Here is a 10,304-nt window from a genome sequence, read left to right as displayed (position 1 = left end):
TAGCAATCATATACGCCAAGAAAGAAGTGATGTCAACTGAAGAGCTGCGCCCAACAAAAGCGGCGAAGGTCTCTACGACCGAGCCAGAAAAATGGGTCTTAAACCGCAAGTACCCAGAACAGACAGTGACAATTGGCCACGCCATTTCGTCAGACATCAGAAAACGTTTAAAGCAACTGCTGTTCCGCAACATGGATATATTTGCCTGGACCCCGTCAGACATGACCGGCGTCCCGCGCAACATAACTGAGCATTGCCTAAACACGTACCCTTCTGTAGAACCAAAAGTCCAGCGAAGGCGCAGCCTAGGCGCGGATAAGACAAAAGCGATGAATGAGCAAGTATGCGAGTTGCTCAAGGCGGGAATCCTGAGAGAGGTAAGATACCAAAGCTGGGTCGCGAACCCAGTAATGGTGGAAAAGTCAAATGGCGGATGGCGCATGTGTGTAGATTACACCGATCTCAACAAAGCATGCCCAAAGGATTGCTATTCCTTGCCAGAAATCGATAAAAAGATTGACTCCCTCGCGCCTTACCGATGGAAGTGTTTCTTGGATTGCTATAAAGGATACCATCAAGTGCAGATGAAGCTAGAAGATGAAGACAAGACAGCCTTCAGGACTGATCTTGGAATATTCTGCTACACCAAAACGCCTTTTGGTTTAAAGAATGCAGGCGCGACTTATCAACGCTTGATGGACAAAACCTTCGCAGGTGACATCGGAAAACACATTGAGGTTTATATCGATGATCTAGTGGTGAAAAGTCCCGAGGAGGACCAAATGATAAAAGACATCGAAAAAACGTTCAACTCATTGCGCAGCGTAAATATGAAGCTAAACCCAGCCAAGTGTTCCTTTGGCATGGAAGAAGGGAAGTTTCTGGGCTTCATTGTCACAAACGGCGGTTTCAAGGTGAATCCAGAGAAGGTACAAGCTATAGAACGAATGCCGTCACCAAGAAACATCAAGGAAATGCAACGACTAGCCGGCCGGCTGGCCGCGCTAAATCGTTTTCTCTCCAATCACGCCGCAAAGTCGTATCCCTTCATTAGCACGTTGCGCAATTGCGTAAAGAAGCAAGAGTTCAAATGGACCCCGGAAGCCGAAACAGCTTTTCAACAAATGAAAGCGTGTCTGATCGAACTCCCTACGCTGACGGCACCGTTTGAAAAAGAGCCCCTTGTGCTGTACTTGTCCTCCTCGGATAAGGCAGTAGGGTCAGTATTGTTGGTAGACAGGAACGGCGTGCAAACCCCGATCTATTACGTCAGCAGGGTACTCACAGACCCAGAAACAAGATATTCCACAATGGAAAAGCTGGTTCTTGCGCTACTACACGCCTCCCGAAGATTGCGCCGATACTTCACAGGCCATGTGATAACTGTGCTTACCAACTTCCACATTGGCACTATACTTCAGAAGCCTGAGACATCAGGCAGGTTGGCAAAGTGGGCCATTGAACTGGGCGGCCATAACATCTTGTATAGGCCGCGCCCAGCCATTAAGGGGCAGGTCCTCGCCGACTTCATCACAGAAGTGCCGGCCGATAAAATCAAGGAGTGCGAGATGATAGAGACTCCCAAGGAAAACACAACAGAGGAGATCTGGATGCTTTACACTGACGGGGCATCAAATGAAGATGGCGCGGGAGCAGGTTTACGTCTAGTGAGCCCAGAAAAGCACGAGTTTACTTACGCCATTAAGCTCGACTTCAAAAACACCAACAATGAAGCTGAGTATGAGGCTTTTCTGGCAGGCTTACGCCTCGCCATCAAGATGGGAGCAAAAAACTTGCGCGCACATGTGGATTCACTCCTGATAGCCAGTCAAGTAAATGGCATATACGACGCGAAGGGTGAAGTCATGGCTTTATATCTGGAACAAGCGAAAGAATTGCTCCAACAATTCAAAACCCACGAAGTCATACATATCAATCGCTCAGAAAACAAGCCCGCAGATGCCCTGAGCAAGCTCGCCTCGACCTCCTTTCAACATCTAGCCAAGGATGTAAGGATAGAGGTACTCAAGAACCCATCGGTTTTACTGCGCCAAGTTAACGTAATCGAAACAGGGCAGACATCATGGATGACCCCTATCATCCAATACTTGCGAGAGGGGGTGCTTCCTGAGAACAAAGCGGAAGCAAGAAAGCTCCAAAACAAAGCCCTACAGTACGAAATGAACAACGGTATCTTGTACCGAAAATCCTTCTTGGGACCACTACTGCGCTGTGTGGACCCCCAGGACGCGAATTATTTGATAAGGGAAATCCACGAAGGGATTTGCGGCATCCACTCCGGACCAAGGATGGTCGTCGCGAAGATCATGAGCGCCGGTTACTACTGGCCGGGTATGCATGTTGACGCAATGAAGGAGATCCGCAAGTGTGACTCTTGCCAGAGGCACGCTCCAAAAACGTTGCGGCCTAAAAATGATCTTATCCCCGTGTCCACCGCATGGCCCTTTCAGCAATGGGGAATTGACATGGTAGGACCCTTCCCGGATGCCCCCGGCGCCGTAAAGTTCATCATAGTAGCTGTCGACTACTTCACGAAGTGGGTAGAAGCCAAAGCCCTTGCATCCACCACAGCCATGATTGTGCGCAAGTTCATATGGGAGCACATCATATGCAGATTCGGCCTCCCGCTCAAGATCGTGACAGACAACGGCACCAACTTCGCGTCAGACGATCTTAAGAACTGGATGAAGGAGATGAACATTGAACACACTTTCACCTCCGTTGCGCACCCACAAGGCAACGGACAAGTGGAAAGTGTGAACAAATGCATCGTCGAAGGGATAAAGGCCAGATTAGGAACAAGGCGGCGCGGATGGGTCGATGAGCTCCCAAGCATTTTATGGGCTCATCGGACCATGCCAAAGACAAGTACCGGCGAGACCCCTTTCAGCCTAGTCTATGGCTCAGAGGCGGTAATCCCGGCAGAGATTGGCTTGCCCTCGCCGCGAATGACCACGGTCAACACGGTTGACAATGAAGCAGAAAGGCGTCTAGACTTAGACTTGTTAGAAGAACGGCGCGAAATCGCAAGAATCAGAGAGGCCAAATACAAAACCCAGCTGGAAAGGTACTACAACACAAGGGTTCGCATTTGTACCTTCAATCCAGGGGAGTACGTCTTTCGCGACAACGAAGCGTCAAATGCGGAACGCCCAGGGAAATTGGCACCTAAATGGGAAGGCCCATATCTGATTCATGAGGTCCTAGGCAAAGGGGCCTACAAATTGCGCACCTTAGATGGCCACATCTTACCAAGAACTTGGAATGCGCAACAATTGCGCAAATGCTATATGTAACCTTTTCGGCCTTGCGCCATTTTTCAGTTTCGCCACGCCGGCTACGAGCCATTGGCAAATATGTATGAAGGCCTAAGGGCCAACTTCTGATTTGAATGAAAACATACGACATGTTCTATTACATTGTTTTTTCGTTACAAATGCATGTTAAACTTCTGATTAGCGCGAAAACACTCCAGCATTTTGAGATGGTTCAAAACCACCTCCAAGGTCCTCCGCAAACAAAGCGCGAGACCGGGTGGCCACCTTATACTTAGATAACGCTTCCATTTATTCGAGCTAATTTAACCTAAGTTTTTACAGCAATGCAATAATTGCAACAGAAAAAACGAAGACATTTCATTGTCATTAAAACTGCGCAAAAGCGCATCACTTACAATCAAGTCAGAAACAAAGGCACAAACGCCTATCAACAAACTAACAACCTACTCTATTTGTCTTCTTTCTTCTCACCATCATCATCTTCGTTCCCTTCACCATCGTCGCCATCGTCATCACCTCCGCCATCATCACCAGCTGCTTCCTCATCAGATGATTCAACAGTAATCGGTGGATCAAGGATCGCCTTGAGGCGCTGACACCAATCATCCTTTTTTAAGGCACTAACAACCAAGTCCATGATGGGCAAGGAGAGGTTGTCATATGAGTTCTCAGCACTGGCCAGCGCAGCATCAGCTTGTTCCGTCACTGAGCAATGACTTGTATCGAATTCTTGTCCCAGCATTCGCTCAACGTGATCAGCACACTCCAGGTAACCTCCTCGATGACCAACTGCACGCGCCGCATCCGTAAGAGCAGCAACAGCGCGATCTAGCTCGCCGGCGTTCAGGATGGAGTTGGCAACCTTCATCAAAAGAGGAGCATTAAGAATAAACTCTTCAACATGTTAAAAGAAAAAGGTAAGGCAAAAGGGACTTACCAGCACTATTCCCCGAGTGCGCATCCATTCTGCTTCAGAAACAAGCGTGTCCACAATGCCTTGGGCCTCAGAATAATTTGTCTGAGCCACGTTAAGCGCCGCAGTGCTGACAGCACGCGCCTCCTCGGCATCGGTGGCCTTGACCTTCTCAGCCTCAAGGTCAATCTCCAAAGACTCGCATCTGTCGATTTGCTCATTCAAGCGACGCTTGAGTTCCGCTATCTCAACGTCCTTGGCATGGAGATCCTTGTCCTTGTTAGACAATTGCACCTTGGCTTCAGTCAGCTCAACCTAAAAATTGACAAACACCTTGAGAATTGACTTAGAGAAATCTCGTAAACAAAAAGGAAGAGCGGGAATCAGTAGAACTAACCTCCATCTGCTGCTTGGCAGTTTTTTCACCCTGCGCTTCCTCCACCTTTGAGGTCAAGTCCGCAACTGTAGCCTCAAGACCAACGATCTTCTGGCGAAGAGCATAAGTACGCTCGTTGTCTTGAGCGCATATACGCTTGAACTCGGCCTTCTCCTTGGCCAGTTGCTCTTCCACATTATGAAGTTTCTTTTGCAGGCCCTCGCGACCCCACTCTTCAGCTTTCCTATCAGCCTCAAACTTGGCTCTCTCCTCATCAAATGTGGCCTTAGCCTTCTCAAATTCACCAACACGTTTTAGCACACGTTCTCGGTAAGCCTCCCAGTCGGCGCGCTCTCTGACCATTGTTCGCCATTCACGAACTATCTGATGGTTAGCAGATCGAGCGTTAGCCTCGGCAAGAATGTAAGTGCGATACAACATTTCATGCGGCTTCGCCTTTTGACGGTTAACTTCGCCAGGAGTGAATTGGTTCAAGTACCAATCGCGAGAAGGACCAAATTCAACAAATGTATCCTTCTGCCTTAAGCTCCAAGGGGCTTGATGAGGAGCATCACCACGTTCCTCTTCAGTATAAGTTTTATAATATATGTCCCCGACGGTATCCTTCGCACCTATCACATTGGGGTTATAGCCCCCAGCTCCTCCAGAGCTTGCACCACTAGACACATAGCGCCCTAACCCCTTAGAGGTAACAATCGGCGCAGCAGGGGGAGGTTTTGGGACACCAGACTGCCCTTGAACAGAAGACTGATCGGCAGCTCTTTCTTTCCTCGCCTCTTCCGCCTTCCTCTGCCTATCCGCCTCCTCCCTCAGCTTTCTCTCCTCTTCCGCTTTCCTCTTCCTCTCCGCCTCCAGCTTTCTCTCCTCCTCCTCCTTCCTCTTTTTCTCTTCCTCTTCTTTGCGCTTTCGCTCTTCAGCGTTCTTCTGCGCAGCAATCCTACTCTCTTCTTTCCTCCGATCCTCTTCTGCCTTTCGCTGCGCTTCAGCAGTTTTCGCAGCATCACGCGCAGCAGAATCGGAAGGTTCAGTGGCAACCTTAGGTCTTTTCGTGCTGGGTTCAACAAACTTAACCCCCTTTTCAGGGGTCTTCTTCTTGATCTCTACAAAAATAAAGCAAACGCACTTGAGCAAAAGGAGGTTAAATTATAAAGAAGGGAGATAAGAGCATACCAGGAGAAAACTGGTATAACGAGCGCAACTTGCTTTTCTTCCCAACAACGGGAATAACAACTGAAACAGGCGCAGAGGCCATACCAGTTGTCGCCTCGCTTCTACCCCTCTTTCTTCCAATCAACGGGGCAGTCTCTTCTTCCTCTTCTTCTTCATCCTCAGGTTGAGATGGAGTTGCGTCAGCATCCGGGTTACGAGAACCCGCGCTCCCAGAGCCCTTTGACCCACCAGCGCCAGTCTTTCCCATAGCTGCATATGATAAACCTTCATAAGAGTCACTGATTATCACGTAATCGTCTAAGTCACGTTGCCGGAGGCGAAGCGTACCTTTGACAGCAGCAGTAGTTGCGCGACTGGCGCCAGGACCCTTGCTGGTCACTTCAACATCCGCCTTCTTTTTCTTCTTCGAAGGTTTCTTCTTCTTCTCCTCTGGGTCAACCCCCAGATCGCGCAACACACCTGCAAAGATTTTAGGCAACGAACTTAACTCGCCATTCGAAGACCCTACTGACTCCTCGCTGGAAAGATAGAAAGTCTCTTTCCCAGCAGAAGTCACAGAGCGCAACGGACGAGGTTTAGGATATTGCGCACCTTCAGTTGCATCCGGCGGCGAGGCGAAGGCGTCAGCAGGAGGAAACATGAAGTTCCCTTTTATCTGGTCATACCAGCCTTCCTCATCATCGCGCAGAGGGCGAACGCCCATGGAGCCACCAAAGGCTGGGAAGGCAGCCTGATAGAGTTGCGTCTCTACACAACAAAAACAAAGTATAAGAAACCAGTTAAGTGAATGTACTCGGAAGCAAAACAAAAAGGGGGAAAGTATCTAACCTTGATCCCCGATCTTCAAGACCGGGAGTTCCCTGCTACTAGGTGACCACTGGTCACTCATCTTGGCAGCAACCAGAACATTCTCCCCAAATACCCGGTTAGGGGTTGCGGTAAGCTGCTGATACCACTGAGCAGACTTCGGTATAGGAAGGTCCTCCTTTGGTATAACCTCGGTCCATTCCCTAAACGGCATAGCTATTGGCAAGACTTCCTCCCGGATGAAGAAGAACTTGGGTTTCCAGTCGTGGAAACTCTTGGGAGGATTCAACAAAATCTTCTTAGCCGTACCACGGCTAGCAAAAGAAAAGAACCCCATTGTTCTTTGCAGTTGATAGAAGACACGAAACTTATTCACCGTCGGCTCAATGCCGTGAGATTGACACAAGAACTCAAAGTGCCTCACCCTCACCATCCCAGGTGGGCTTAACTGTGAGATATGAAACTTGTAGTAGGACAATATGCTACCAAAGAAGTTAGTCGCCGGCAGCCGGAAGTTTCCTTGAAGGAAGAAGTCTTCGAACAAAGTAATGTAACCGGGTGGGGCATCAGCCGCGGTCTGACCCTGAGCAGGGTACCGGGCATCCCACTCCGGTGGAAACCTAAAACTTCGAACGATCTGTTCGAATAAACCTAAGTCCCATCTCAGGACTGGGACTGGCCCCTCCTCACTAACAGGAGCTTCTTGATGTTCTTCACTCATATTTCAAGAAAAAGCTGGAAAAAACTTGAAGAAAGTTTGAAGATTTGAAGAAAGTTTGAAGAAGATGAAGAACAATATGAAGACTCAAAGAGAAAAAGGGAGAAGAAACGAAGAGAAAGTGAATCTCTCACCTTTCTCTTCGGATATATATACCCATCGCATTTAATGCGATGGGTAACCGTGCCGCACTCGCCGCAGGGGCAACCAACGAGAGGTTGCCACGTCAAGCGGAAAAGCAGGGACGACGGTTACCACGCGCGCGTGGCATCCACTCTCCTGACATGAAGTGCAACCGCCGCAGGCGGCATGATGACATCCGTGCCAGGGGTCAACTCAAGCGTCGCTCTCAGCGACTTATCTCACCAACCTGTCAGAGGTTCAAATTTCGAAGTTTCCCGCCATAAAACGTGCAAGTAACTTCATGCAGAAGTCACAAGAATCGCGCCAGATATACGTAAACTACTAACACCTCGCGCGATTAAAAGGACAAACAAGATATCACTCGACACCTGCCTAGTACCTGCGCATCGAAAACCACAGTTTCCTACATGCGCCTTACAAGTCAAGACCAAAAGGACAACTTCCCCTTCTCTTATTTTTATCAAGTCCAGAGCTCCAACCACTTGCGTTGCGCATGGTGCAGCACTGGACTGGGGGGACTTGAAGGGGTATGGTCCCAAAAAGTCGCGCAAACCTCATAACAGGTTGCACGTGAGACCATACTCCTTAGCATAACAACTTGATAATAACAGCCTCGCGCAACTTACGTCACATTATGACTTAGCCCCGCGCGAGGAAGAGCACATAATGAAGACAGATAGCAACACTTAGCATGAAAACAATGGTATAAGTGAACACACTAGCCCCGCGCGGGTTAGTCGCCACCAAGCAAAGTCATCTTCATAAGAAGACGCGCTGTTACCTACAGAGGTACACAGGGTACGAGTGGCAGGAAAAAGAGCCAATGAACGTCCAGCAGGCTCTGTTCAATCGTGCGCCACGATCTTCTGACGATAAGTACACAAGGACGCCTACACGGCACCAATCAAGAGACGGGGACAACTGTCCCACGATCTCCACTTGTCTGCTGATGACAGAAGGGACAACAAGGCCGACAACAATGACACGTGGCTCCAATCAAGGTGCGCCAGCACCGACGAGCATCTAGAAGCCACTAAGCAGTCGAGGCCAGCGAGGCAAAGAGCATATTCGTTGTCCGTTTCTGGCCCAAGGCCTATCAGCCCACAACCTCTTACACCACTCTGGCTATAAATAGAGAACTCCATCCCTCAGGTTATTCATTCTATTCTCTCGGCTCTCACTCTTTACTACTTAATTACTCTCAAAGCAATCGCTTATTCTCACGCCGGAGCCCGGTTAAGAGGGAAACCCCCACATTCCCCTCTTAACGAGTAACGGTGTTCTGTTTTGCAGGTTGAGTAACCAGTCGGAGCTCAAATACCTAAAAGAAGATTAACCTCCATGAAAGGAACATAAACCCATCTAATTAATACCTTAATTAGATCTCTGTTTCTTCAGGGCTTTAAACTAGTTGAATGCCGTTGTTGATTGTTGAGATGATGAGATATTTGCTAGTTTTCCATGAATTTGAAGTAATATTACTGTAATCAAAGTGATTAGGGCTTTAAACTTGTTGAATGCCGTTGCTGATCGTTGAGATAATGATATGTTGCTAGCTGTTTTGTAAATTTGAAGTAATAATACTGTAATCGAAGTGATTAGGGCTTTAAACTAGTTGAATGCGGTTGTTGATTGTTGAGATGATAAGATATTTGCTTGTTTTCCATGAATTTGAAGTAATAATACTGTAATCGAAGTGATTAGGGCTTTAAACTAGTTGAATGCCGTTGCTGATCGTTGAGATAATGATATGTTGCTAGCTGTTTTGTGAAATTTAAAATAATAATACTGTAATCGAAGTGATTAGGGCTTTAAACTAGTTGAATGCGGTTGTTGATTGTTGAGATGATAGATATTTGCTTGTTTTCCGTGAATTTGAAGTAATAATACTGTAATCGAAGTGATTAGGGCTTTAAACTAGTTGAATGCCGTTGTTGATTGTTGAGATGATGAGATATTTGCTTGTTTTCCGTGAATTTGAAGTAATAATACTGTAATCGAAGTGATTAGGGTTTTAAATGAGTTGAATGCGTAGTTGATCGTCGAGATAATGGTATATATTGCTAGTTTTGTGTAAAGGTGAACCTGTAAAACTGTAATCAAGGGCAAGCAAGTGATTAGGGTTTTAAACAAGCTGAATGCGTAGTTGATCTTTGAGATTATGATGTTTTGCTACTAGTTTTATCTAAATTTGAAGTACTTTTGACGCTCGTTGAATTTATAATGTGAATATGCTTGTGTGTTCTAGAATGTCTATGCTCATAGTAATGATTCTGAATTTGAACATGTGGATTGTTGTTTCAGCTATTGATATTTGTCCTTTGGTTGAAAGCCAAAAGAAAATTATAGGTTATAAGAGCAAGTGACTTGGAGAAAATTGTTTGAATCTGAGTTTTTGCATTATGCATAATACTTTGCTTTCCTATTGCAGCTATATACCATACGTGGCTCGTACCCATAAAACATTTTTAATTAATCTCATACCTGGTCACATACCTGTATACGTATCTCATCACCCTAGATGAATGGTAGCTACTAGGTAGTTGCATATAATCAACTTCTTTCCATTATTTGCATAATAAGCTGCTTTTCTGTTGCTGCTGACGCTGTTTCATATGATGGATACTAGAAGAATCTTATTGGATGTGTATAAGCATATTATTGTTTGAATCTGAGTTTCTGGATTATGGTTCTTTGTTAGAGGTGTCAAGATGCGAGTAGATTAGTCTGTTTAGGTAACAAGTCATAATTGAATTTTCTAATATAGAGTAAATTGCCATTTTAGTCCCTGAGGTTTGGTCCAAATTGCCATTTTAGTCCCTGAGGATTACGGTGGTAATCATGTATTGCGAACTG

At 46.7% G+C, this 10,304-nt stretch overlaps 1 protein-coding gene across 4 annotated transcripts; it reads right to left on the bottom strand.

Moving 5' to 3' along the window:
* Positions 1-3,443: 3,443 nt before the first annotated feature.
* Positions 3,444-8,840, bottom strand: LOC110910262 (calponin homology domain-containing protein DDB_G0272472-like). Of its 4 annotated transcripts, XM_035984104.1 has the most exons (7): positions 6,608-8,840; positions 6,371-6,526; positions 6,107-6,238; positions 5,780-6,028; positions 4,610-5,709; positions 4,237-4,527; positions 3,444-4,161 (listed from the first exon to the last, which is right to left on the bottom strand). In XM_035984104.1, exons 1-7 carry the CDS (start codon positions 7,305-7,307, stop codon positions 3,748-3,750), a joined length of 3,042 nt encoding a protein of 1,013 aa, XP_035839997.1. In that variant the 5' UTR covers positions 7,308-8,840; the 3' UTR covers positions 3,444-3,747. The 4 variants fall into 4 exon arrangements, with proteins under 4 accessions (XP_035839997.1, XP_022010650.1, XP_022010651.1 ...); XM_022154958.2 differs by having other exon boundaries at positions 6,107-6,526; XM_022154959.2 differs by having other exon boundaries at positions 5,780-6,238.
* Positions 8,841-10,304: the final 1,464 nt, after the last annotated feature.

Source organism: Helianthus annuus, chromosome 15, assembly GCF_002127325.2.
Source record: "Helianthus annuus cultivar XRQ/B chromosome 15, HanXRQr2.0-SUNRISE, whole genome shotgun sequence".
Lineage (NCBI taxonomy): Eukaryota > Viridiplantae > Streptophyta > Magnoliopsida > Asterales > Asteraceae > Helianthus > Helianthus annuus.
The sequence above is the reverse complement of the archived record's forward strand: the minus strand, read 5'-3'. Positions and strand labels throughout refer to the sequence as shown.

What these genes read in the sequence shown, in the direction of transcription:
- LOC110910262 (XM_022154956.2), bottom strand. Translation starts at nt 7,307, where the DNA reads ATGAGTGAAGAACATCAAGAAGCTCCTGTTAGTGAGGAGGGGCCAGTC. An exon ending in GTTATACCAGTTTTCTCCTG is followed by an intron (nt 5,710 to 5,779) that starts GTATGCTCTTAT and finishes TTATTTTTGTAG; the next exon opens with AGATCAAGAAGAAGACCCCT. An exon ending in CTGCCAAGCAGCAGATGGAG is followed by an intron (nt 4,528 to 4,609) that starts GTTAGTTCTACT and finishes GTCAATTTTTAG; the next exon opens with GTTGAGCTGACTGAAGCCAA.